The sequence below is a fragment of the Sardina pilchardus genome, chromosome 24 (assembly GCF_963854185.1).
Source record: "Sardina pilchardus chromosome 24, fSarPil1.1, whole genome shotgun sequence".
NCBI lineage: Eukaryota > Metazoa > Chordata > Actinopteri > Clupeiformes > Clupeidae > Sardina > Sardina pilchardus.
Window position 1 is genome coordinate 25,774,661 of NC_085017.1, and position 27,471 is coordinate 25,802,131.

The 27,471-nt window shown below is 44.5% G+C and overlaps 4 protein-coding genes across 6 annotated transcripts in view; 2 read left to right on the forward strand and 2 right to left on the reverse strand.

Moving 5' to 3' along the window:
• The first annotated feature begins 356 nt into the window (after nucleotides 1-356).
• psmb2 (proteasome 20S subunit beta 2) lies at nucleotides 357-7,376 on the forward strand. Its single transcript, XM_062529733.1, has 6 exons — nucleotides 357-556; nucleotides 1,216-1,338; nucleotides 1,469-1,539; nucleotides 6,372-6,534; nucleotides 6,727-6,776; nucleotides 7,190-7,376. The coding sequence occupies exons 1-6, from the start codon at nucleotides 466-468 to the stop codon at nucleotides 7,289-7,291; spliced, it is 600 nt and encodes a 199-aa protein (XP_062385717.1). The 5' UTR covers nucleotides 357-465; the 3' UTR covers nucleotides 7,292-7,376.
• Nucleotides 7,377-9,906: 2,530 nt separating this feature from the next.
• On the reverse strand, nucleotides 9,907-18,098 carry tfap2e (transcription factor AP-2 epsilon). Of its 2 annotated transcripts, none has more exons than XM_062529598.1 (7): nucleotides 18,018-18,098; nucleotides 16,171-16,611; nucleotides 14,490-14,544; nucleotides 12,148-12,376; nucleotides 11,220-11,338; nucleotides 10,350-10,488; nucleotides 9,907-10,186 (listed from the first exon to the last, which is right to left on the reverse strand). In XM_062529598.1, the coding sequence occupies exons 1-7, from the start codon at nucleotides 18,060-18,062 to the stop codon at nucleotides 9,907-9,909; spliced, it is 1,308 nt and encodes a 435-aa protein (XP_062385582.1). In that variant the 5' UTR covers nucleotides 18,063-18,098. The 2 variants fall into 2 exon arrangements, with proteins under 2 accessions (XP_062385582.1, XP_062385584.1); XM_062529600.1 differs by lacking the exon at nucleotides 18,018-18,098 and adding an exon at nucleotides 17,455-17,587.
• Nucleotides 18,099-18,821: 723 nt separating this feature from the next.
• Nucleotides 18,822-25,555, reverse strand: ncdn (neurochondrin). Its single transcript, XM_062529606.1, has 7 exons — nucleotides 25,396-25,555; nucleotides 24,896-25,070; nucleotides 23,512-24,699; nucleotides 23,054-23,298; nucleotides 22,646-22,861; nucleotides 21,011-21,153; nucleotides 18,822-19,477 (listed from the first exon to the last, which is right to left on the reverse strand). The coding sequence occupies exons 2-7, from the start codon at nucleotides 25,061-25,063 to the stop codon at nucleotides 19,059-19,061; spliced, it is 2,379 nt and encodes a 792-aa protein (XP_062385590.1). The 5' UTR covers nucleotides 25,064-25,070; nucleotides 25,396-25,555; the 3' UTR covers nucleotides 18,822-19,058.
• Nucleotides 25,556-25,849: 294 nt separating this feature from the next.
• kiaa0319l (KIAA0319-like ortholog) overlaps nucleotides 25,850-27,471 on the forward strand; it is an 18,376-nt gene continuing 16,754 nt past the window's right edge. For both annotated transcript variants that reach the window (XM_062529047.1, XM_062529048.1), the window contains exons 1-2: nucleotides 25,850-26,016; nucleotides 26,632-27,206. The gene's annotated coding sequence lies outside the window, so the exon portion shown is untranslated. The remainder of the gene's footprint in view (nucleotides 26,017-26,631; nucleotides 27,207-27,471) is intronic.

The following is a 27,471-nucleotide window of genomic DNA, read 5'->3' on the forward strand; positions in this document are numbered from 1 at the left end:
CTAAAAAGTTTTTTTTTTTTTCCAAAACAAATTCTGCCATTTTTAGTGAATGAGTCCATTGAATTAATCCATGAGTCCAGGCTAAAATATATTCGCACAGGTAGGCCTATGTCTGATAACTTCAGTCAGTAGCCTATAATCAAGCATCCCAATAGAATAGCCTTCATTTGGCTATCTGCTTTTTTAAAAAGCCAAATGACAACATTATAGCCAACCTTATCTTTATTTAATTGTGAAATAGGCTGGAGTTTGGTTGATCCCTTCTTGAAGTATTTGGCATCACACTACTTTGAGCAAGTCACGTGTTGCAGGAGAGATTCGACAGCTCCGATTTGGCTTCATCTTTCATGACGTCAGAATCCCGCGCCGTGATTCACTTTTGCTGTGTAATAACAGATTGTACCGAGAAAGGTGGCTTGTGGTGTGTGAAGATATACAGCCTAAACATTCAAACGAAGTTGTAAGATGGAGTATTTAATTGGTATACAGGGACCAGACTTCGTCTTAGTTGCAGCTGATAATGTTGCAGCGAGCAGTATAATCCAGATGAAACATGGTAAGTCATTAGTTAGCGTTGTAGCTTGTCGTAGCTAACGTGACCAAGAGTAAATGGGTTTTGAGCATCAAGCACATAAGAATACATTTGCCGTCACCCGACACGTGTAATTTAGGCAATAATGTGTTTAGGGATTTATATTTAATAATTTGTATACTATAACGACCCAGATGGTGAAGTTATACAATTAAACTCCTCATGGAGTAGTGTGTTCACAAACTAGCTAATGCGATCGAAGTAGCATGGCTAGTTTGCTAAGGCAGACAACTCGCTTTGTTAGCGTTAGCATTGAATGACTAGACTGTCAGGCGTTTTCGGAAAGAAACGTTGACGTATATCATTAGAAGTTAGTAGCAGATTGTATTGGGCATGAAATGAATTATATGAATTCTAATGAATTCTGCATCACATTATTTCCCCCCCTTATACTAGGCTAAGTGAAACAATATAGGAAGTTCCCCATCAGCAACGCTTCATTCGTCAGTAACTAATGAAAGTGAAAGTTACTTACGGCTTGGAATTTAAGTTAATATAAATCAATCTTGCTGTCATTTTACTTGAAGGCGGAGACCTGATTTAGTCAGATATCATAGTGTTTTTTTTACAGTTTGATACATGGTTTTATATTATAAGCACATCTTTGACTTGACTGTTTTCAGATTACGATAAAATGTTCAAGCTCAGTGAAAAGATCCTGCTGCTGTGTGTGGGCGAGGCCGGTGATACGGTGCAGTTCGCAGAATACATTCAGAAAAACGTGCAACTCTACAAAATGAGAAATGGTGAGTGTTGTGTTCATTTTGGGGTGATGTCTATGTAGGGTTGGGTCAATGGGTGTATTTATATTAATTGATCGTTTTGTGTCGAGTTAAGTGGTCATATTGATGTCATTAAATTGTGTTACTTGTTTAGGTTACGAGCTTAGTCCAGCAGCAGCAGCCAACTTCACCAGAAAGAACCTGGCGGACTACTTGCGTAGTCGGGTGAGCATGCACTTTATATGCTTTTGTGCCATAACCAGCAAAGTAATACCTCACGCCAATACTCACAGAGGTTACATCCTTGAAATACAGCTCACCAGTACCACTGTACAATACATTTCCACAGAAGACCACTGATGATTAATGTGTACCACTACACAGTACAGTACACACTACACTACTTTTTGTAACACACAAACAAGTACATCATTTAATATATGAGATGCATGCATGACATGTTATTTTGTATTTATCATTATTTCATCCCTCTTGTTTTATGGGATTAACAACCAATCCACCATTGACCAAAATACCTTTTAACCCTTTGAGATATAACTCTAAACAATCTCAGTCCTGTGTTGAACCCTGGCCTATATTGACATTTGCAATCCCAGAAATCATTTCATTATAATTTCTGTCTTGACAAGCTAGTAATGTCTGCCTTCACAAAAATAGCCTACTACTGTGTGTGAGTGAAATTGGTTGCATCTTTAACAGTAGTTTAACGGTAGGTAAAACTAGAAATTAGTAATTGTATCTGTAGAATAGTATTTTTAGTTATTTGCTTCTTTATTTTCAGGTTATGACATAATGGTAGATGAGTGCTACCAATTTCAATACAACATTCTCTGCAAAGTATAATATTTTAAGCGAAATGGTATTTCTAAAGCCCAATTCACACCAAAGATTCCCGACGCAACGAGACTGAGTTGCAGCGGTGTGAATTAGAAGTTGCACGTAGTTACAAGCCGTCGCAGAGCATTAAACACGTTGAGTCGCAGTCGCAAGGTTTTAGAACGTCGCGGCTCGTCTCGTCTCGTCGTGAATCTTTGGTCTGAACCCTACTTAAGTTTCACTTCACAAGTACACATAAAGCTTGTTTCACACACTTAACAGATGATCTCTGTTTCTATTAAACACTGCATAAATGTTCAGGCAGTTCAAACTCTGGAAAGCCAGTGTGGTCTGGACCTCAGAGGGTTGAAGTACCCATGGGCATTTTTAGTGGATAACAAGTAACCAACTTGAAACAAAAATAGTTTAATTAGAAAATTAAAAAAAGCTCTTTTCCTCTGTCGCACACAAGCTATTTGTTTATCCAGCAAATAACAATGTCTACAGACAAGATAAAGTATTTTACATGATTTTCTGAAAGTATTGTGTATTGCGACATAGAAGCAAGTCACATTTGTAGTTTCTTATGTCTTATTCCATCGAAATACAGATCTTACTCGATATGGTAAGCTTACATAGCAAGGTTATAGCCAATGGAGGGCTGTGAAGCGAATGCAGAAATGCTGCTTACTCTGTTACGAGTTGGTGCACCACTGAAATGGTTTTGGAAACATTGTTTTAAGGTGCAAAAGCTCAATAGTGTTGCTTTAAGTAACCAACTTGAAACAAAACTTGTTGAAAAAGAAAAAGAAAAAGAGTTAACACTAAAAAAGTACTCGTTACTAGCTTAGAGACAGACAGATGGCGAACAGTCCCCTTGCTAGAAACCTCTTCATGACCGTTAGCTGATTTAATTGGTTAATATTGTGAAGCCTCAAGTGACATAAATACCTCCCAGTAACACACCTTGAAAATGTCAGTAAAATGCACTTTGAAAATTAGCTAATGACATGTTCATTGGCTTGTGAACAGTAATATGAAGGAAAGAGACAGCAGTGAATCGTTTTGTGGTATTTTCGATGAAAATAAACGGCTTTGAACAGCCATTGTATTTCAACAACATAATCCAACAAACACATAATGCACATGGGAGATGAGGGAGGGTCCTAAGGCTCTGCCGTTTTAAACTCACATTCTCAGTTGTAATTGCCTACAGTAAAACAAACATGCACACAACCGGCACTCTGCGTTTACTGTAGTGACAGACAAAACCGCTCATCATTTGTCGGCCATCGTTTCACTTGCTCTCTGACCTCCCTGTCTCTGACACTCTCGCCTTGTTTTATGAATGGTGAGCGTGTCCTACTCTGCAAGTGTGTGCCTCGTGTTGATGTGTTTATTGTCTGCTGGTGTGACTGTAGCTCATGCTGTGTGGTCACATCTGGGAGCTTGAGTATCTGGGGGTAGTGGTGGGGTGCTTTTGGCAGCTCAGGAGCGTGAGCAAGTCCCCAGGGACCAGCACGCCACAGCGACACCCGTGGGTATCGTGCCCCTGATATCAACCTCTCAGCCCCGCCACCTTCATGGCAGGGGCGAGGAACCTCTACACACTCGTGTGTGTGTGTGCGCGCATAAACATACCTACCTACCTGTGTTTGTGTGTGTGTGTGTATGAAAGCGACGCGGCGTGCCCATCTGTGCGTAGCAGTCTGCCGCCCCTCCCCCCTCTCTCCCAGGCACTGACTGCTGTGGGCTAATTTGTTAGGGAGACTGTAGTCACCTCCTGTCACAATAGCAAAGGGGAGAAAATAATTACAAAAAACAATTAGTGGCTCTGATGAGGGAGTGTGGGAACAGGGGACTGGGTCCTCAAGTCAACATGCTGCTTCAACACGCACAGACACACTGCACTCTGACAAACACAGACACACTCACTCTCACATTCACATGGCAGGGGCCTGGATTATTGTAAGTAGCCCTGATGTGGCTTTTTTCCCCATTAACTAGCAGATCAGTGTTTATACGTATATGCATATACACGCGAGAGAAGTAAGTGAAACTCTCTCTGTCTAGAGGCGTGTGCGTGCGTGCGTGTATGTGCGTGCGTGCGTGTGCGTGCGCCAAAGCTTCAAGGCTGCTGCTGAGGGGTGGGGGGAGGGGGGTGCAGGTGCTGTGTACCGCCGGAGCATTAAAAAACACCTGGGCCTCCGGGCACCCCAGGAGTATCAGCAGTCCCCCCACCACCACCACCACCACCATGGACACACACACACACATCCACACACCCCTGAGTACCGGTGCTCCCTCAGACATACTCCAGCTGCTCACAATCTCACACCGGCGGGAGAGAAGAGAGAGAGAGAGAGAGAGAGAGAGAGAGAGAGAGAGAGCGCGATAGGAGGTTTAGGTAGGTATGATGGGGAGAGAGAGAGAGAGAGAGAGAGAGAGCGAGCGAGAGAGGAGGTTTAGGTAGGTATGATGGCAAGAGAGAAGCGAGGGAGAGAGAGAAATGGAGTGTGACTGGGGTTGTGGCGTGGGGCATGACTGAAGTGTCGTACTCCCAGCAGAACTGGCACACCTGGTGGCACCCGGCGGGGCCTGGTGTAGCTGCGGCGGGCCTAATGGGTCTGATGCCCGGCAGATATTCTGGCAGGCAGATTTCCATATTTCCCTCTCCGAAGTTGTTGGATTGTCGCCACTTTGAGTCGTTTTAATTTTCCTTGTTGAGGTGCCAGTGTTTGCTTCACAGCCGGTTTGGTTGCTAAGATGTTTATAAATGTGAGAAATTCACTGTTGACTGAAGGCAGTTTTTTTTTTTTTTGGTGGATTACTATGATTAGCTTGAAGTGAGAAAGGGTTGAAAGTCTTGTCTGGAAAGGGGGAAGAAAGATCAGAAACCTGCAAGATGTTGTGTGTCATCTTTGGTGTAAAAAAGTCTTCAATTAATGCTGTAGGCCTTTCGGTCCACCTTGAACAATTCTCTCATCAGGTGATAATCATTCCCACACATACTTTGTTCTATGGTGCTGATGCAAGCACTCGTCAGTACACATGAAAATGATATAACAAAGAAGATCGCAAGTAGAGATGCTAGGAGGAAAAAAAACAGTCGCTGTGTGAGAAGTGAGATCACGTGTCCTAAAAAAAGGAACAACAGGAAAATACTTAATTAAAAAAAAAAAAGGAGGAGAGTGTGGATGTGGTTAGCTGTCGATTGTGAAGGCCAGAGGTCTGTGTTGTAGCTGCAGGCCATTACTAAACACACGTGCGAAACACTCCCAACAGGTGGTGTGGTCTGTCTGTCTGTCTGTCTCTCTATCTGTTTGTGGGCTTGGAGGGATTGATTGTCTCTGGAGTTGGATCTGTTGGGTTCTGACATGATGCCTCGTCCATCTCACTATTTTCAGGCCCCATTGCAGCGAGCTAAACAGAGATCAGTCTCATGCGTTACACACACACACACACACACACACACACTATAAATAAGCACACACATGCATGCTGGCATGCTGACATGCAAACATATAGGACTGCGGCTAGTTTGCTACTTGCATGAAGCGGGAGCAGAGCGCAGGGAGGAGCAGGGATAGGAGAGCGGAGTGGAGAAGTTTTAATGAGTGCTGGCAGAACTCCAGGGCCGGGGGAGTATGTGGGGGTGGTGGTGGGGGGCAGGATTTGAGGGGTGGTGGGGTGGGGTGGGGGGCTTCTGCAGGAGCAGCGGGGTGCTGTCTTCCAGCAGATGTCACACTGCCTGTGACACCACGACCCCCCCAGACCCCAGAGCCACACACACACACACACACACACACAGCACCTCTCCGCAGGCTCACACGCCTCCCCAGAGCCCTGCTGCTTGTTGTGTTTTTTTTGTTTTTTTTCCCCCCTTCTCGCTGGTTTTGTTCGTTTAGGAGGCGACCGCTAATGAGAAACAGCGTCTGAGACGCCAGCGGAGACACTCCAAACTTCTAATACTTTTAATCCTTCGCTTAGTTATATATTCCTTTTCACTCACTTCCTCTCCTTCTCTCTTTTTTTGACTTCTCTCTCTCCCTCTCTCCTTCTGCTCTTTCCCCTTCGCTCCTTTCCTTTTGTCCGTCCCATCTTCCCTCTTCCTCTCTCTTCCTCTCTCTTCCTCTCTCTCTCTTCCTCCCTCTCTCTCTCTCTCTCTCTCTCTCTCTCTCTCTCTTGCTCTCGTCTCTCATCCCGCGCTCCCTCTCTAGACCCCGTACCATGTGAACCTCCTCCTGGCTGGTTACGATGAGACGGATGGACCAGGGCTCTACTACATGGACTACCTGGCAGCTGTTGCCAAAGCCCCCTTTGCTGCCCATGGCTATGGTGCCTTCCTCACACTCTCCATCCTGGACAGATACTACAAACCAGGTGTGTGTGTCATTCTCTCTGTCTCTCTCTCACTGTCTCTCTCTCTTGCTTTCTCTCTGTCTTTCTCCCTCTCCATCTCTCCAAAGGGCAACCTATTTATGACATTCTGCTGTTTTGAGTAGATATATTTGATAAATGGGATGTTCTGAAGTCTTTGTATGTCTCTAACGTGTTTGCTTTCCTCTTTGTCAGATCTCACTCGTGATGAGGCAGTAGAACTTCTCAAGAAGTGTGTAGAGGAGGTGAGCATTCCCCCCATCCCTCACTACGCACACACACACACACACACACACACACACACACACACACACACACACACACACACACACACACACACACACACACACACACACACACACACCTTCTCAATCACTCTACTCCTACACAGTCTGTACTGTACAGCAGATGTACTGCTACTTCTGTGTGTGTTTTTAATGAAGATGGAAGCCATCAAAAGCAGTGCAAGTTAGGAACCTTTTGAGGAACCCTCAAATGAATTGTTCCCCAGACCTTAAGTGTGTGAGCTTGAGTTCTCACAAGTTTGCTGAGCAGGTGCAGTGAAGACACATACCTGTTTTGGGATGTAACACTCAACTCCCCCATCCCCCCCCCCTGCCCCCACCCCTTTCTCTCTCTCTCTCTCTCTCCTCTGTAGCTGAACAAGCGTTTCATCCTGAACCTGCCCTCATTCAACGTGCGCCTGATTGACAAGGATGGCATCCACGACCTGGAGAAGCTTCCCCTGGGTGCCAAGTGACCTCCCGCTCCCGCCACCCAGTCCCTGTGTGATTTTTGTACTACACATATATCTGCCCATGTTCTAATAAAAGTCCCGTGCTGAAGTTGACGGACTCCTGTGGCGTCATTAACATCCAAGAGCTGCCTTCTGCCACCGTTCCTTTTGACTTTTTCTTGTTTTCCTCAGAGAGTCTGTCTGTCGCTCGTTTGTCACACGCGCACACGCATACACACCTACTCGCGTCGTTGCGAGCGCTTGTTGTGCGTGTTCCTGGAGAGCTGGTGTGTCTTTGACGGTGGGACAAGCGAGTGTTATAAATCACCATAACTGTCTCATGTCGTGTGTGTGTGTGTGTGTGTGTGGTGGGGGAGTGTAGTCTCCACTCTTGTTCACAGGCAGGTGATTAATAAACATTAAAACAGTCCCAGCTCACACGCACACAGAAGACGCACACCCCAAGCGGAATTTCAGGAGGGGGGTGAAGCATATGTTTGCCTGGAGGCGAACGGAGGCTTAGAATAGTCCCTGTGTGTGTGTGTGTGTGTGTGTGTGTTGGTGGCGGCGGCGGTGGGGGTTACAGGAAAACAGAAAAAGAAACAGTGTGAGGGGGTTATTTACACATTTAGTTTGTGTGTACGTGTGTGTGAAGGTGACAGGTAAGGTCTGAGGTGAGAGATTGCATTAGGAGAGGTACAGTAGCAGATGGCGGGATGTGACATGGGGAGTGGAGCAATGGTGGGTGGCCTGTGTGTGTGTGTGTGTGTGTGCGTGCGTATGTGTGTTTGCAGCCTGGGGCCGTTAGTTATGTCTGAATCTGGTCACAATACAGTAATGTAATCAACTAAAGGGCTGTTTACACCAAGAACCATAACTAACGATAACTGCAAGAAATTGTGAATAAGAATGAATGAATGAGTATGAATTATAAATTGTAATGATAACATGAAAGATATTGTTTGAGAACACTTTTAAGAGCGATTCTGAGAAAGAATAAATCAGAATCTATCAGATTTTATACATTATCAACGATATCATTGGTCATGGTGGACGCCTTTATCGTTAGTCACATTAGTACATTTGGCTGACGCTTTTTAGTCAAAGCGACTTTCATGGTAAACATTTTGGCGTTTTTAAAGCGATTCTCATAACAATTCAAGGAAAACTTTAAAAAGATTCCTTTATCTAATTATCTTTATACAGTAGTTGTCATTCCTGGTGTGAACAGCTCTTAATGCCTTTGTTATCAATGTATGCATGAATATTTGTGGGTTAGAGAGGGATTGTAGTGACCATGCTCATTTAACCAGCTCACCCCACTCATCAAATCAAGAACTTAATTGGGGGGGAATTTTTTCAAGAATTTATCTGATGCAAATATAGCGAAACATTTGTAATTAATGCAGTCTATTTTATTTATAATTTTTGTTCGCAAATGTGCAGACCACTGGCCTAGTGACAACTAAGATCTGAATGTTTTAAATTGGTTGATGGCATGGTTAGATCTTGAGAATGTAGAGAAATAATTTAAGTCCAATTTCTAAACCATGCTGCATGGGCCACTTTTTTGAAAGTGCTGACAATTTGTCCTCTGGTGTTTTGTTTTGCATCAACAGCCTGAAGTTATGAAAAAATACAGTCAGTTCATTTCTACTACAGTAGAAGTGCTAGAATTTGTTAATACATTACAACATTCGTGAGCCAAATCATCTGATATTTGCCAGTTTATATGAAAATGCTTGAAACTGGAATCACTTTTGCTAATACGATCTTATGAAATGTTTTTGGTAACTAATACGCCTGAGTTAGCATTTTGGCTGCTCCTATTTATTTTCAGTCCATTTATATCATTGAATCATTATTAAGGAAATTATTCATATTTTAAGTACGAGGAATACACATACATTTATATAGGGTTAGAGTTTATGGTCAGTTTGTGGGCTGGTTGTTAAGTTATTTGAGACTTAATTAACAGGTTGTTTAAAAGTTAGATGAGACTTGTTTGAAATGTGTTATGCTTGTCCTGAATTTGTCAATTTGTTGGGAAACCTGGTAATAATGTTTGTCATTTTGAAAACAAACAAAAGACAGTGCTCAGTCATCCAACTTTAATAATATATTACATTTATGTTTGTAATACAATAAGAACAGCAGTAATAACATAAATAAACATACAACAGGAAGTACAAAAGACACAAAAAAATATTTTACATTACTAAATCCTTATAGTGTTCCCAAAAATTAGATCCTGCTTGTTAGCTGCCAAGTCCTGCTAAGGGTCGGTACTCAGAGTTCCCCGCTAGGATCACACACGCATGCACGGCACAGATATCCAGCAGTTCACTTTGCATGTGCATATTGGGGCCAAGATGGAGATCATGTATGAGCATCGGGATGTGAGTACGTCGACATGATCCCCCGGTAGCAGCAGCGGCGGCGGCGGTGTGTGTGTTTGAGTGTCTCTCGGAAGGTTTTTCAGCAGGTGCCACAGCCGACCTCAAACCTCTCTCGAAGCCCACCGCTGCCGCTTGTATCATCAACCACACGCTTCACATTTAAGTACTGCTCTGTTTTTGATCAGGCAGGGAGAAGGAAAGTCTGTAGGTCCAGAGGGGGGGAGGGGGGGTTTCGGGGTCCTACTTGCGGTGTTTGAGCTCCTTATCGTGGCCCCCCCTGCCCCCCTCGTGGCCGCCCCGGCCCCCCTCGCTCTTGTCCAGCACCTTGAGCGCCTCCTGCAGGTAGCTCTGGAAGGCGGTAAGCGCGGCGCAGATGGCGGGGCCGCCGAAGCCGTGGGTGAGCAGGCTGAAGTGGGTCAGGCTGCTCTGGACGCTTGAGTCCAGGCACGGCACCGGCCGGCTCGCTCCCAGAGGAGAGCGGTCCTGAGACATCAGCTCCACAAACTCCTTGCACACCTCCCTGAAGGAGAGGAGAGAGAGAGAGGGGGTTAGGGCTATGTGGGCCAGCAGCAGTGAATGGTTTCTATGTGTGTGCCAGACTTGACCAGATGTGTGTGTGTGTGTGTGTGTGTGTGTGTGTGTGTGTGTGTGTCGCGTCGCGTGTGAATGAGTGGGTGACTCACTTGGTGGCCATCAGCATGCTTCGTCGTGTGGGCAGCTGTTCGGGGTCACTATGGCGACACAGGTACTCTGCCGTGGCTCTGGCGGGAAACTCAGTCTCACACACGTAACCGAAATCCCGAGCAAGGTGCACCGCCTCACCTGTGGAAAGGTAGGACAGCATGAGGATTGGGAGCGTGTGTGAATGAAGTGTCAGAACTGGGGTGCCCTAAGGCTGTGTACCTCTGAGTGTAATTTACACATTTTAGAACTAGATCCCGTTGTGATGGTCTGATTATATACATTATTCCATACATTTCTTTTATATTTAGATATAGGTTAGTCGTTGAAACTTCTTTTAATCTGTTTGCTCATAATTAGGAATGAAATTATGAGAAGTTGATTAATTGTTTTTATGCCTTTCTATTATATCTGACAAAATCACCTCACCACAGGCAAATCACTATAGGTATGGGATAATATTTTATTTCAAATTACATGATTTTGTGTCTGTGTGCACATGAAACTTACAAAAGCCAATGATGAAATTCAATCTGTGTCCTGTACACTAATGCACTAACGCTCATCTCTACGAATGCATAGTTGTAGTTGTAGTGTGCACATCCCCACCGGTGAGATGCAGGGAAAATGGGAACAGGAACTCCAAAAAGAATTAAATGCCCACACTCTGCTTAAAAAACTCCCAGACATTTATTGCGTGTTGGGACGTTTCGACCCGGCTGGGTCCTCCTAAGACAAAAAAGGAAGCCTGAGGAAGACCCAGCCGTGTCGAAACGTTGCAACACGCAGTAAATGTATGGGAGCTTTTTGGGGCATTTCATCTCTTTGACTGGTCATGTCTGTACAGTAAGTGTGTGCGTGTGTCTGCTTACCCTCCACCAGTGATGTGAGGAGAGTGACGTTGGCTGCTTTGCGGCGTCCAGCTGGCAGGTTCAGGCCGATCTTCTCCAGGCGTTCCCGAAGGCAGCGGCCGCCGTTCTTAGATTTTGCCCTGCAGGACCGGAGGGATACAGCCAGTGAGATTGTGTGAGCGTTTGTGTGTGTGTGTGTGTAATTGCCCTCTTCAACTTTCTTTTTGCCAAGACTTTTCTTGCACTGGCTCAGAACGTACGCAGGCACTCAACACGTACATCTCAAACTCCCTCTCTTTCATGACGCTGAATCAAAATGTGCTTTTATTTGCAACAAGGAATTTTTACTTAGTGACACTGGAAATGTCAAACACTTTCAAACTTCTCCAACTCTTCCTCTCCATTCTGCACTACTGTAGGAGTCTGTCTTGGGTCCCTTCCTGGGTGTTTGTAACTGTGAACATTTCTTTCTTTCTAGATAGATAGATAGATAGATACTTTATTGATCCCCAAGGGGAAATTCAAGATTCTTTGTCTTTGTGAACATTTCTTTCTTTTTTTGTCAAGTATGTTTATTGATCAAACCTGAAAAAGTATTACAGACTGTATTGGGAATGAGCAAGGGTAGGTTTGACATTTTTCTTGCTTTTAAACATTATACCTAAATTCACTCCCTCCCTCCCCCCTCCTTCTCAGCCCATCCCAGTAAGTGTGAACATTTGATTTGCCCCTTCTCAACCTCAACCCTCGATCCTAAATCCTCGGTCCTCCGGCTCGTTGATCTAGATAAAGAACGATGGGGCGGCAACAATGGGATAGTCTATCCAGTGTTCCTTATAGATCAGTAGGAATGAGCCGGAGGACCGAGGAAGGAAGGAAGGAAGGAAGGAAGGGAGGGAGGATAGATAAAAAGACGCATTAGAAGAGCCCAAAGCGTCCGAAGGCTCACCTGCGTAAGACTCCTCCCAGTAGTGATGCGTTGAGGCATTCGGGCGGGGCCAGGCGTCTCTGCACCTCTCCCACAGTCACCTTGTACTTGGAGGTGGAGCTGAGGAGGGACAGGCGGCCGGGCACCGTGCAGAAGACCTCCGCCGGGTTGGACACGCCACCCAGACCCATGTCCTTACTGAAGGTCAGCGCCGACAGGGTGGAGCCATTCAGCTTGGAAGGGATGGGCACTGGAGACAGGGAGAGAGAGAGAGAGACAGAGAGAGGGATTGAGGGAGAGAGAGAGAGAGAGAGACAGAGAGAGAGAGAGAGGGATTGAGGGAAAGAGAGAGAGAGGGATTGAGGGAGAGAGAGAGGGGGGATTGAGGGAGGGAGGGAGAGAGAGAGAGGTTTAATAAATCATGCTTTTACATGATTTACATATTGTAGTTATACAACCCAGTCTCTGCATACTTTTATGTAAACAAATAATGTGCACCTTCAGCACTCTGGCTTTCCTGGTTTTGTAAAAACAAGTCTGTGGCGGTGTGCACTTTTAGCACCCTGCACACTCCACAAAGTTAAATAACAAGTTAAGTGCACTGTACTTTATGATGACCAATGCATCGCTTTTTCTATCACCACATGTCACTGAGCTTGACAGTTCAGCAAATACACTGCAGCACATTCATGTTCTGTTTCCAATTCTCTGTTTGCATGTAAAAAAATAAATTGTAACTTAAAACACCTACACACTGAGCACATTTCACATTTAGTTATCATGTGCTATGCACCTGCTTATGTGTATGTGTGTGTGTGTATGTGTGTGTGTGTGTGTGTGTGTGTGTGTGTGTGTGTGTGCGTGTGCTTAGAATTGGCTATGACATCAGAATGTGTCATCAATGAGAGAGATATTTCCCAAGCCAAGCCTTTGATGACGGATGATTAAGATTTAGGATGCCATTCAAGCCCTAATAATAATCAGTGTTGACATGGAAACGGAGTGGCGTTGACTAGCAATTTGAACTGTGGCATCTTTGTTACATCATCCCTTAAAACGTTAATTTGTTTTCAGGAGAACAGCCGACTAATCGCACACATCCCCTGAGCTGTCGCTGTGTGGGAAGACTATTCAGGAGAATCCAGAGATTTCTCTGAGTGTGTGTGTGTATGTGTGTGTGCACGTGCATGTGTGTGTGTGTGTGTGTGTGTGTGTTTGTTTGTTTGCATCTGTGTGTTTGTGTCTGTGTATATGAATATAACCCTAGCCACGATCAATCTCTTTTTTTCCTCTGGTTGGCTCGGTGTTTACAAAAACCTGTATCTGTAGAACTGGCGCGCATACGTATCTGCATGTGTGTGTTTATAACAGTATCTTTGTCAGGCTTACTCTTGGCAGTGTGTGTGTGTGTGTGTGTGTGTGTACATGTGTGTGTACGTATGTGTATGTGTGTGTGCGTGTGTGTGTGTGTGTGTGTGTGTGTGTGTGTGTGTGTGTGTGTGTGTGTGCGCACATGTGTGTGTGTGTGTGTGTGTGTGTGTGTATGTGTGTGTGTGTGTGTGTGTGTGTGTACGCTGTGTGTCACTCCGTGGGCGGTGTGCAGCTCTTAGCGACACCCCACTGTGCAAAAGGGATACACACACACACACACACAGAGAGAGAGACACACACACACACACACACACAGACACACACACCGTGGACTCAGCGAGCCCATTCACAGCCCGCTCTCCTCTCCCCCTCCCTCCCTCCCTCCCTCCCCCCCCTCCCCCCACAGATCTGGTTATTCTTGTGGGCTTTGGATTGTTCTCCTCTTAAATCCCCGTGGCTGAGAGAAAGCTTCTCTAATTGACGCATTCTGTTCCCCTTGCAAAGGTGCCGAACGCAGCCAAGGCTTGAGCATAAATGTAGTTTATCCACAGCGAAACAAGCATATATACACACACAACACGGTGCGTTCCTGAGACACGGAACTTCAGAGTGGTGAGCCCCTGAATCTCTAGTTTGGTTTTCTTCTTCTAGTTTTCTTATGTTCTATAAAAATCCATTTTCTTGGTATTTCAGCGGAATGATCACTCTGTGAATAACTCATAACGCCCTCCCTCCTACCGCCCCCCCCACTCCCCCACCCCCCCATCACCACCCCACCACCACCACTCTCATATGACTGTTCATTAAACAGCTCGCCTTAGGGGGAGACTACAGCAGAGTACTGCAAGATTTCTGTACTTCAAATGAAACACCAAAATGGAATTATTTATACTGTGTGTGTGTGTGTGTGTGTGTGTGTGTGTGTGTGTGTGCGTGTGTGTGTATTCTGGATTTCTGGCTACATTTTGAGTGGCTGGTGTTAATAGGCTCACCTTTCTTTATGACAGAGTGGTCCAAAACCCCAAGTGCTGAGGCTTCCTCCATTGCCTGTATAGATAAGGAGAGAATGCACTCTGTGTAAGTGTGTGTGAGAGAGATGGAGTGTGTGCTCATTTAACATTTAACACACACCTTTTCCCTCTTCTGCTCTGTACCTACAAAAAGAGCCCTTCAAAACTGTCCGGCGTCTTTACAGTTTGGCTATATGTACATTTATAGATCATTTACACATTTATGAATCTTTAAATTCAGCAATGGAACAGTCCTTTTGTTTTGTAGGTAGCCTACTGGTGGATATTGGGGAATTTTCCTCCCTTTCCTTCACATTGTTGATGAGAAACTGACAAGAAAAATAGGAGTAACCATCTGACAAGGAAAAAAAGGAGTAACCATCTTTGTGTAGCCTATATGAAGTCCTTCAAAAAAAGAAATATCACTGTTATTCAAATGTGTATGCAGAAAAAGACTTCTAGAAAAATATTCTTAATTAGTTACATCCAAAGACTGCTTCTGGTTATCTAAAAATAACATTTGAAGAATATGGAGTGTAACACTTAATGATTCAGAGACCATACATTTAATTTTTGTTTGTTTATTGGCCTATTAAATGTATTATTATTGTCTTTTAGTCTCGCTATTTTAAAATGTCTATTGTTTCACAGTGTAAGTAGCCTACCGTTTATCAAAAACGAGCTCTTCCGATTTATAATGAAAATGATTCAAACAATTCATACAATCATATCCCATATCTACATAAAGTCTGCATTGGTTACAAAAATTATATCATTAAACATTTCGACTAAAGCAATTACTCATATCGCAAATTTAATAATAATTAAAATTATTATTTTTGAACAAATAGGGAAGAGATGAGCTCTTGTCCTTGAATAAGACTAAATGTTTCCAGAGAGAGTTAAAAAGGTTAAAAGGGAAAACGATTACAAAAAAAAAAAAAAGGTTAACGGAATCACTGCACCAGTTTCAGCAACTCTGACACGGAGTTGTTCAATTGCTGCACCTGCTCTCACACAAGTCTGGAGTTTTGGTGTCTGTGTCTGCATTTAAAACAGTCAAGATTATCGACTGATGGCCCAATGGCCTACATTTAAAATAAGACTAGACGCACGGAAAATAATTTAAATGTTATGCCATTTTAGTTCAGAAATTGAATACGCGTTGGAGTGAAATTCTAAAATAACTCCTTTTTACTTTTGGTAGGCCTATCGAACATTTTAGTAGCGCTTCATCCTGAGAAACATTTTTTCCTGAAACGAAAAACACTAGGATGGATGGCTATAGCTGTACTTTCAAAAATCAAATTTAAATGGTACTGGCAGGAAAGCGAATAGTTACAACCATATCAACTAAAGTTGTACCAAATTATATATTACATCTGAAAATCATAGTTTGTGTGACTGTATCTAACGGAATCTAACACCCTGATGCGGCAAAGAATGTTGAAATTACGACAGTTTTAGGCTACAGGCATTAGTGATAACTTAGACGCTAACCCAAACCTGTAGAAACTGTGCTTTTAAAGTGAAATAACCAAGTTAGTTGGACTTTGGTGAAACCGTCATTCACATTTTGTAGTGATCAATGTTTCATATAAAATTGTATTTAACCTTATTTACGCACTCTCTCCAAGCTTACCAGACACGTGAGTGCACACACCTGCATATCTTCCAGGCTGTGATGTCCCGCGTGCATCCCGAGAGGACTCTCCCCCAACGCCGCCGCGCCCTCCCCCAGCCCATGCAGTAGCCGCGGGACCCCAGGGTACTCCCGCCGCGGGTCGAGACTTAACGCCCGTTGGGACTGCGACAGCAGCGCGCCCTCCTCCGAGCGTGACCGTTGAGAGTGCCAGGCGGCCTGTTGCTGGTGGAGTGAGCTGATGGAGTTGTAGGGCTCCGGCAGGTGCGGATACGCGGATTCCTGGCTCTGGGAGAAGGACAGCGAGGACTGCGGGTAGGGGGGTGGGAAGTAGGGTGGCTGGAAGTCCGATGCCGGGGTGTGACACAAGGGGGGCGCAGAGGAATAGGCAGCCTGGTTGAGGGAAGACAGCTGGGAGAGACGGCCGCTCGGTGAGGAACCAGTCAGTCCGTCCGCGCGCTCCTGTGCGTAACAGAGAATGTTTGTCAGAACTACCACGTTTATGATATCTTCTTGCTTTTTATAGCCCCACACAGAGCTTGTGAACACAATTGCATTTGGGTTGAGAACAAAACATGCAAGCATGCAGGAAAATATGAAGCCTGATGGAAACAGTAGAAGTGGTTTTGCAAGACACTTGACAGTTGTATACTTTGAGCGTTGCATTGAGCGAGTTAACAGCTGAAACGGACTCATACATGTAATTGCACATAAAGAGTAAAGTAAAACTGACAAATACGGCCAAGTCTTATCTGAATGTTCTAAAAGTAAAGTAATTAATTCCTTGATTGGTGCACAATGCGGGAATGTAGCCCCAAACATTCCGAACACTCCCCAACCAATGCGCATTTACCCTGGAATCCATTCGATTTTCTAAAGCTAGGTCATTGAAATCAATCACACTGCAGAAGTGAAAACACATTAATCGGGCTCGTGAAACATTTCATTCCAAAGAAATTTAAATATATAAAGGATACTTCTGAGTCATTCCAAATGTATTTTAACGTCTGCAGGCTTTTGAAAAGTCCTAATTATCATGGTTGAAACAAACTAGGCTATTGTTTTTATAACAGTCTCCATATTTTATTTATTTCCTATGAAGTGTAACTCAGTTCTCTCATCACATCTATTCCATAACAATTCGACAGGCATCTGGAATCAGACACTTAACGGCCTTATTGCTAGTGTCCAAGTGGCCTGACAGCGAAATCTCTTGCAATGGCTTAACTTAAGTTGAGACCTCGCAAATACGACCCGACAGGAGTGTCACGGCCAGAATGGATGCGTGGTGCTGAGCTGACTCACCATCGCCGAGTAAGTGTGGACTAACATCTGGAACTCGCAATTCCCAATTCGGATATCCTGTGCGCGTCAAAGTCCTGGAGAGTAGGCTAGTGTAATCTAAAACCCACGCTGGCTCATCTGCGTATTGTGTCCATACGGTTCGAACTCGGTCTCCGCTGCGCACTTTGTTGTCTTATTCATGCGCTAGTTCTAAACGTGTGCTGACAAAGGCTGTAGGAATATCATGCGTCCCCGTGTCTCTCCATGCGCGCTACTTATAGTTTTCTGCACGAGTCGCTCTGACCGGGGGAGGGGTCTTGGGCAGGCAGTTTAAAGAGATATTCTTTCATTCATTTATTTGATCTTTAATATATCACTTCCATGGTTGGGTAAACCTACTTTTGAGATAAGTGAATAAGGAAAATCAACGCAATTATTTATGTTCTAAATTGAATAATTTGCATTTTCACACCGAGTATCAAGACCAACAACACATAAAACGTTGATATTAAATCCCCAAATTCTAAGAGTCTGTTATCTTTGCTGGTCAAAACATTTGACAAAAGTAGAGAAACGTGTATTACCTGAAGGCCGTACGGTTCGGTTTTGCTCCGTGATTTCCACAGCATGTTGGCGCAGTTGTGTTTGATTTTCGACACAGGAGGTTGCGTGTTGCGCGCACAAGTAACAAGCACTGAGTAGCTAAGTTAGGGAGCCTCACGAGTTTTGTTCCCAACTCAGAGACAGGGGCTGGGATGCGCTGTGGGGGTGGGGTGGGGGCAGGTGGAGGAGCAAACAAAACAGTGGAGTGGGGGTTATGTGAACAAAAACATGTAAAGGGGGAGCAGAATTGTTTAACTTAAAACATGGTGGGGTTGCAGTGCAACAAAACATGGTGGGCTTGCATCCCAGCTTATTTGTGGTGGATGCGCTGCCCTTTAGTAGGTCCACCTTACACACCCCTCTATAGCCATATCAGTAACATCCAGAGAAAAAGCACAGGTGTGATAACTTGTCCAAATACTAGAAAAGCAATATTATACAGAAATGTAATTTACAATTAAGCTTTAGGTCTATTAAACATTTTAATTTGAATTATTACTAGTTATGTCAGCAAGGCCCTGGCCAGACCATGCAATTACTAAAAACATTTAATATTTACATTTTATAAGTGGCAAAGTTTTTGAAAGAGACAGTCAAGGGTCATGGTGATCTTTTGTTAGTTGAAGAGTCTCTTGAGCTTGGCCACATCATTATACAGCCTGTTAGTAAGATTAAGATTCAGCGCCACTTTGTGGTCATCCACTGGTAGTGCACCATCGCAGTTTGTGGGTACACAAGAGAAATCACTCATTGCAAACATGAACACAGAAAGCTAAGCACTACGATTACATACAAATAATATTTATTTTGTTCAGATGAAATACAAAACAATCTATAAAAGGGATTCAGTCAGTCTCTGTAGTAGCAGTTCCATCACTGACTCTGCATATCAGTATATGTTTAGCCAGGATGAGTGTGCTTGTATGTCTGTCTGTCTGTCTGGTTTGCGTCACTTGCATTCTTTTTTCTGTGTATGTGCGCATAGCAAACATGATGCATGATGCCTTTATGGGTGTATGTGCTCATTGAGCTATTGCTCGCCTGAGCTGTTTCATGTCCTTCAGACAGCTGGCCTGTGCCCCTTTCAGCTCCTCTCCGATCTCCTTCCTGCAGGCAGGACACATCTGAGCCAGAGCACACAGCGCCTCCTGCAGGGCTTCCACTGTCGGTGCATCCGTCCGGCTCCCTTTAATGCCGAGTGTGGATAGGACGTTGGCCAGCCAGCCCTGTTCCCTGACCAGTGCCGTGAGTCCAGGGCGACCCCTAAAGCACGCGCCCAGGGCCTGCATGCTGAGTCTCCACAGCTCCCCCACCTCGTCCCATGCCTCCTCCCACGCAGCAGCCACAGATCCGGGCGGAGAACCACGCGCAGAACCCAGAGCACCAAGTAGGAACCGCAGTGCCGCGTTGAAGAACCGCCGTTCACCCGGATCCGTCAGGTCTAAAAAGTACATAAAACACAGCGCACATTTTAAACTAAGGACACAACACGTACCTACACACAGGGATGGGGAGTATTTATGATGCATGTATTTACCTGATTATGCATTTCAAATACAAAATAGTATATTGTCATTTGTATTTTCATTAGTTTGAGGAAAAGGGCTGTGTATCAAAATAGTTTATAGGTGTGTATTTTCGTAGTTTAATTTAATTATTATGAATACATCGTTACTTTTTCATTGCTGTGCCTTTGTTTCATGAAATCTTGCTTCGCGTCGTGCCTAACAACGCCCCTTAGCTGTTCGATTATACAGTATAAAGCACGGCCTCTCGGGGCTTATTGCTTAATCATAGGTTTGCCTGTTTTCAGTAGAACTGGAACAGGTTTGACTGTGCTGATGATACACAAGGCACCTTTCTGAGCAGTGTTGCTAGGCAATGTTCCCTATTGTTGTTCTGGCACATTCCCTGATCTTGGGCAACTTATTTTTCTTGAGAACTCTCATCATCAATGGGCATGTAACAGGATCAGGAACAGTAACATGATCATCCAATTGGAAAACAAATGGAACCAGTTATGTGACTGCCCTGCTCAAAAAGTTGCCCCATGTATCCCCTAAACACAATGACCATTGTTTATTTATTCCCCTTGGTGCCAATATAAAGCCATATACCACTTAGATGGTGCCCAGTTAGTTAAAAACAACAATATCAAGCATTCTGGGCATGCATTGACAATGTCAAAGACTTCATTCTCCGCATTTTATGTCAGAGTACCATGAGTTTGAGGCCGATATTTTAAGGTAATCTTACTGCATTGGTTGCTTTAAACCCACATTCTGTGGGTCTCAATAGGTTCTGTAGTTAGTTTCCACCACTTGACAAGTTCAGCTGTGACTTCTTTTAGTACATTGATGATGTAGTATTTAGGCTATGAGATGTAACAGGCAAGTCAGCATAGTTGATCTGTTGACAGTTTGCAGATTTATGGCATGTCTCATAGGCAGAGCAGTGTTGCTCTGAAACACTGTCCACTTAAACAACAGTCAGTGTACTGATGAAGGAATTAAATAGACAGATATGGAAGGTTTGCAAAGTGATTTCATGCTCTCTTAAAAGAGTATTTTGGAAACTGTAGAATTCTATTTTGATACATGGTGTGGCTACTGTATTTCATAGTTTATTTTGACACACTTAAATTGAGGGTATTTGATATTGTATTTTAAAATACCTTTTTTAAAATACCTTTATTTTTACCCTCCCCTGCCTACACCCATACAGGCCTACAATTAATAGTGTAATGTTGCGGTCATGCAAATGCACACATACTGTTCATACACATACTGTGTACCGTATACTATTCTATACTCTCTCAATATGCGTTTTTGTGAGTTATGGGGATGTCATGAATCTACAAACGTCACTGACATTGTGTTTGTCGCAAAATATAGGCGATATTAGACAACAAATTGGTACCAAGAGAGAAAATGATCTAAATGTAAAAGTCTTCTCCATTAAAAGGCTGACTTACCAGAGGGTGTCACTTTTGTTCTACCCAACATGAGTCCAAGTGTACAGAAATTGGCTGCTAGAACAAGGAGGCGTGGCTTATGCAGGAGAAGAGGAAGTGCCTCATCTAAAAGCTTCTGTAGCTCTGAGAATGACGGGTCTTTCCTGAAGATGACAGAGCACAAACAACACTCAAACACTGGCCCTTTTTACTGCAAAACAACAACCATCATATCCTCACATCAAAAGAAAAAACAGGGAACCGATACAAAAGCTGAGAATTATAAGGTTCTATCTCCATTTTGGTCGAAATTGAGTTTTTGACATCATCTGATCCATTAGGTGCTTATTAATGCCTGTGTGGTGTTATTTTTGTAAAAAAAAAAAAAAAAAGTTAATTATTAGCAAAATAAAAAGGTACTACAGTACAGTTTTGCTAGCTATGTAAAACTTTGATGCTCAATATCTCAGAACTACCCTAAACGGAGATATAACCTTATAATTCTAAGCTCACGAAATAAATGGGCTGTCCCGTAGGGATACACAACACAAACTGAATCCTGACATGTAAGAATTAGGACTAGAACACACAGTTAATGCTAAATAAAAACTGTACTATACTCTACATTGCATATATGCATACGATTATAGGCTTGTTTCCATTACAGGAACCGGACCTTCATTTTACAGGGCATGGCCCATTTGTTTGCGTTTTCATTTAGACAAACTGCCCCGTAACGCAATGATCAAGGAACTTCTACGGGGCTGAATAAAGTCCCTGCCTCAGGGCAGATAGATACAGTACTTCAGTGCAGCCCGAAACTCCTGCAGTGGTGCAAGACGTAAACGAGGTGTGAGTGGAAGACGACACACATTTTTAAACCCAGCAACGTTTTAAACGTTACAGCTAAATTAATTACAGGTTAGGCTATTAGCTCATCGAGTTGAAATTGCCTACACTGAATGAACAAATGTCCTCTAAAAATAGGCTTTTACTAATTAGAATTGATGGCATGTTCATTTTATGAGTTATACAGTTTACGGTTATAAATGAAACCTACGTAATTAATTAATTAAATTGGTACAGCTATTCAAAGGAAGCCTCTGGTGTCTATTGACTACAGTTCACTCCATTTGAAGTGAACGCCATTGACTCCAGTTTTACCCCATTTGCATAAAATAAAATGAGCTGTTGCAAAAATGTTGATGTTTAAAACCAGATATTTACTGGATAGATTCATTTAGGTAGCAAGAATAAGTTACTGTAACTGGACGTTTTAAAAAAAAAAATGATCCTGGTGCCCCCCTTAACCCCATGAGCCCTAGGCTATTTTAAGGGCATTTTCACTCTTGAATTTCCACTCCGGGATCAATAAAGTATCTATCTATCTATCTGTCTGATTAAGGATTTAGCAGTGTAGCAGTGATTTAAGGTGCATCATAGAGTATTTGCTGCAGTTGCTATGCCATTTTAGTAAATCTAAATATCATTGCAATTGTGCAGCAAATAAGGCTGCATATGGGTAGATCTTGTAGGTCCTGTAAGCAATGGAAACACAGCGGCTGAAAGGGCTAAGTAGCGATGTGTTCCTACACCTGTCCCTTTCACCTGGGTAGTGGGCCATACACCTGCAATGGAAGTGGAGCTCATAACTACCTGACTTTGTCCGGCTCTGTGACGGCAATGTTGAGTAGAGTGGAGCAGGCCGTCTCCAGGGCAGGGTCTCGTGTTTGGGCCTTGCCTTCCTGCTTCTGAAGACCCTCCCATCCCCTCTGGAGGAGGCCAATCAGCAGAGAGAGCAAGTCCAGAGACAGCAGCACCTGCCGAGGGCCCTCCTCAGCGGTCAGGTGGCACAGGGCAGGGAGCAGATATCTGTGGTGGACCAGGGAAGATTCACTAGCCTATTCCACTTCTAAATCCAATACATATACATACCCAGTGCTACTGTGTAAAACATAAACATTCAAAACACAGACCTACACAGAACACATCTGAACAATAGCTTATTGCCCATTTCTGTAGAAAAACTAAAAAAAAAAAAAAAAGGATGTGGATGATCTGCACCTGAGAGCATGTTCTCCTGTCCACTTGTTTTTTTGTGACCCTGGGCCCAATGACATATCTGCCATCCAGCTGGACAGGTCCCTCAAATCCCCGCCTCCCTGCAGGTGATCCCGGGAGAATCCAATCAGGAAAGGCAGCAGTGAGGTCACCTCTTCTTTCAGACAGGACGTCTCTTCTGCCAGCCAGGCACACAGACAGCGAAAGGTGGCAAAGACGAAGGGGTCGCCATGGCGACTCTGGTCGACCTGATGGAAACAAGAACAGCAGGTGATTAGGGGGTGTATGCTTGTTAATGTTTCACTAACCTTTGGAGTGGTGGCTTGTTCGTTTGTAAAGGTTGGAGACTCTCCAATGAGGAGTTAGTTAAAATATTTCTTTTTGCATTTTGTCCTGTATTATAGTGTTACTTATTGACTAATATTATTAGTGCCTCATGCAATCTGTTTTATTATGCTCACCTGTTTCAGGTAGAAGATGACTGCAGAAAAGGCTTCCTCGAGGATGCCCAGCACCTGCCTGGTCTGCTGCAGGCTAAGCCCAGGGAGAGAGGTCTGTGGCTGGTCAGAGCTGTCGTCGAGTCCCTGGCTGCAGGCCTGCTCCATTGCCGCCTCCATGATGCGATAGCACGCAGTGAGCCAATGCTGGAGGTCCAGGGACATGTCGGTTCCGGGCGGCTCCTCCAGACCCATCCGCACCTCAACGCAGGCCCGATTCACCAGCAGACAGCAGAACCGGGGAGGCCCGACGCAGTCCCAGCCACACAGGTCCAGCAGGCAGGCCGAGAGCACCAGCACCGGACCCAGCTGGCGAGTGCTCAGTTTGGACTGAGCCAGCGGCCTCACGGCAGCCCAGAGCTCTACGGCCAGCTTCCTCACCTCCCCGCTCTCCAGCAGCCCTTCCTGTGGTGGCAGGAACTGCACCAGCTCAGCGCACAGCTCCAGCCGCTCGTGCTCTTTGGCCTGGCAAAATTCACGGCTCAACCCTTCCAGCATCCCCCCCAGCTGGGCCGAGTGCCTCTGCCAGGCCTGCAGGCCGAGCTGTGAGAGCAGAAGTCCGAGCAAGGGACGGCCTCTCTGGCCGCTGAGGGTTTGGGTCTGTCCGATGGCCCGGCACAGCGCCGGTACCGCCCCGCGGGTCAACAGCCTCTCCGGTCCGCCCGGTACCACCGACACCGCCTCTAGAACTTGGTAGCAGTCTGAAGCCAGCGCCTCGTTGAGGAGAACTGCCGAGCAAGGAGATGTCTGACCGCCAGATTCTTCTCCAGCAACCTCCGGTGGGGAGGGCTGAGATGATTGTGCACTGTGGTCACCGTTGCACGCGCTTGGGGGCGCCCCGGTCTCTTTCTGCTGGCTGGTTTGGGGGGTGCGCTGTTTTTGTGGCGTCCAGGCAGGCCCATCCGACAGCAGGCCCAGGAGCATCGGCAAGGTGCTGAGCATCTGTTGGTGCTGTGCCATGTCAGGGTCGGTGCTCAAGGCAGCCAGCAGAGCCGAGCCCAGAGAGAGTAGGTCCTGAGCGGGCAGACCAGAGCTAGTGTCCCCTCTTACAGCCGTCACCAGGAGACGGGCAGGCAGGTTCAGGCCCACTGCTTCAAATACACGTCGCAGTGTCACACGGTCTAATTGACTTGCTGGACACACACGGGTGATCTACGGAGAGGCCAGACCAGACATAATGTTTAACACGCTGCAAACTCCTCTCATCCACCAAAATCTGTCTCTAACATATCATGCATAGGCTAATATGTCTCCTTACAAACAATCTCAAAAGGTTACGGCAATGAATGTTTACAGTGGGGCTTCATAGTAACAGGATTATGTATTGAATCAGCACAAGCATTTTTACCAGGAGAAGGGCAGCTAATGTCTGGCTGTCATTCTTGGCATGGGTAAGCGCATGAAGACATCTTTCCAGTATCTCCTTCTGATCTGGAGAGAGATCGGACGCCGCTGGGAGTGCCTTCATCTCGTCTGCTCCGTCAACACTAGTGCTCCCGGATTCATCCATTACCATTATGGACCTATAACACAAAGAAACAAACGTAAAGTTTCCAAACCTGCAGTTAATAATACTCAACTTGTCTAGTTCTTCGAATAATTTACAGAAATTGTCTTGGTAATTCAAAATTTCGTAGACGGTCTAGGATATCAAAACGTCCCAATTAAAACTATTCAAATCTAACAACAAGCTAAATCCGTCTGTCACATGGTGTCAGGATCTCGCTAGTTAACAAGTCTTGCACAAAATTCAGTTCACAGTTCTATGATAACACTTTTCAAGTAAATGCAGAAATCATGGACATACAAAAACACATGTAGAGGCGATATGTAGCAAGCTATACTCACGCTTTCAGAGGAGACCATAGGAGAAGACACAGAAGACACGTCAAACATTAACGTCTACTCAACGCACGCATGAGCGGAAGAATTCATCATGAGCGGAAATACGTAACCGACATAATGAATTAAAATTTAAAAATGGTTATGAATGATAAATTGAGCACCATTGGCAATGGCAATAAGAAGCCACATACACAACTAAATAGAAAGACATTTTGTTTTACAACTGCGTAGGAAAGGCATGCTTAACACGCCATTTTTTAATGTCACGTGAGTGTGAATGACTGAGAAAATGCTTTGCAATTTTCTCATTGCCACCATTCTACTAATATGATCTCTTTTATGTAATAATAATCAATATAGTTGGTCTGAATAACACAACGCTCCACAGAAAATGATTAAATGTGATTTAGTGAAGGACTCCTCAAAGGTTACACGATGTACCAGCGGCAGAATCGGAGCGGAAGTACATGAGATTGTCGCACTCGCTCATTGGTCTGTCCCAGAATGAAGGTGGAAATCTTGCTGTTGCCTGACCCACGTCTCACGGGGCACATCAATACGACTGTACCTCTACCAAAACCTCCTTCGAGTCTTAACCAAAACAGACCATGGTACTCTGGGCAGGTAAGTCATAAACAATTTAGAGATGGCTCAGGAAACATTGTATCGTTTGTGTGATGCCACTAATTTGTTACAATGTAACAAGCTCAATTCTGCGCGTGAACGTTCTAGGTTGATGATAATTTAGCTACCTAAACGAACAGCTGTTACACCGAGCATGATCCCGAGATTATAATTTGCATGTATCTGGCGCTGATATGTTTTTATAGTTGTCGTGCAATAGTGTAGCACTTTGCATAATGGTAATTTTGTACGCGCATTTGTCAGGTGTTGTTATCTTGCTGTATATTTCGAGAGATTGATTGAAGGCTTTCGAAGTCCTCTCACAGCCGAGTGCTTTTTTCAGCATCACACACCATGGTTGAACCACTAGCTTGTGCAAAATACGAAAATGGGATTTATTTGTATAGCAAAAACGCCCCCTCTTTCTTTTTTTAATCGGGAGGAGATTACATAATAAATCCTCATTTTTGCTGGATTGTAGCCTAGCCTTGTTTCAAGTCTGTAGGCAAGTATGTGGAGAAACTATGTGGCCTAACTAAAGTCCTTAGAAATGTAACAGGGATCAAATGTTGGTTATGCTTTATTTTCCTCTAAGTCTATGTTGTTCATTTGTAGATTCGGCATTCAAGCGTGCCGTTCATATGGCGAAACTGAAGGAAGTAACGTAGACTGCTGATTCAGATCCAGAGCAAAGGAGGAAACGGCTTCAGATGAAAATTGCTCTTATCAGTCTTCATTAGCCCAGTCGCAACGCACAGGCCGGTTGTTTATGTTCCAGAGCTGAGCGAGAGAAGAGGAAGGAAGCTAAGACAGGAGACGAGAGCTTTCCACTCAACGTCCTAGGATTCTATTGGTTCGAAATCCTATTTTCTCCTCAGTGAATCAACCTGCTGCAAGGCTGCTGACCCAGTTTCACCTGTGCGGTGACACGGTGACACAGTGACGGGCGTCCTGACGCGGACTCATGTGAACGACAGTTGCTCATGCGAGTTCGTGACATGCTGTGGCCTGGCAGCAGACTTGCGCCAACAGGTGTAATACTAACAGAAGAGAGACCGAGGTGTGACGCATCCCAAAACTGCCTCCAGTTTTCGTTCCCTTGTAACTGCCGCCTCCCGAGTCAGGAGGAGCGCCTATCTGTTTGGAATGCGGATCCTGAGTAATAAATGATTCCGGCTGTCAGCCCTGAGGTAGGTGAACACATTTGGGTGAACAGGTTGACGCGTACGTGGGCAGTGCATTTGAGTGATGTGATGACCCCATCATGACCATGCTTCATGTGTTGTATTTGCAATCTGTTGTAGTATATAGCCTAGTGACCCTGTTCTGGTTACTCAATTCTGATGTCGTCCTATTTTGTTAAAGGAAATAAATAAAATCCATAATCCAAGGGCAAAGTTAGTCAAACGTCTAGACTAAGATGTGCAGTATACATTTGTTTAGGCTTACATTGAC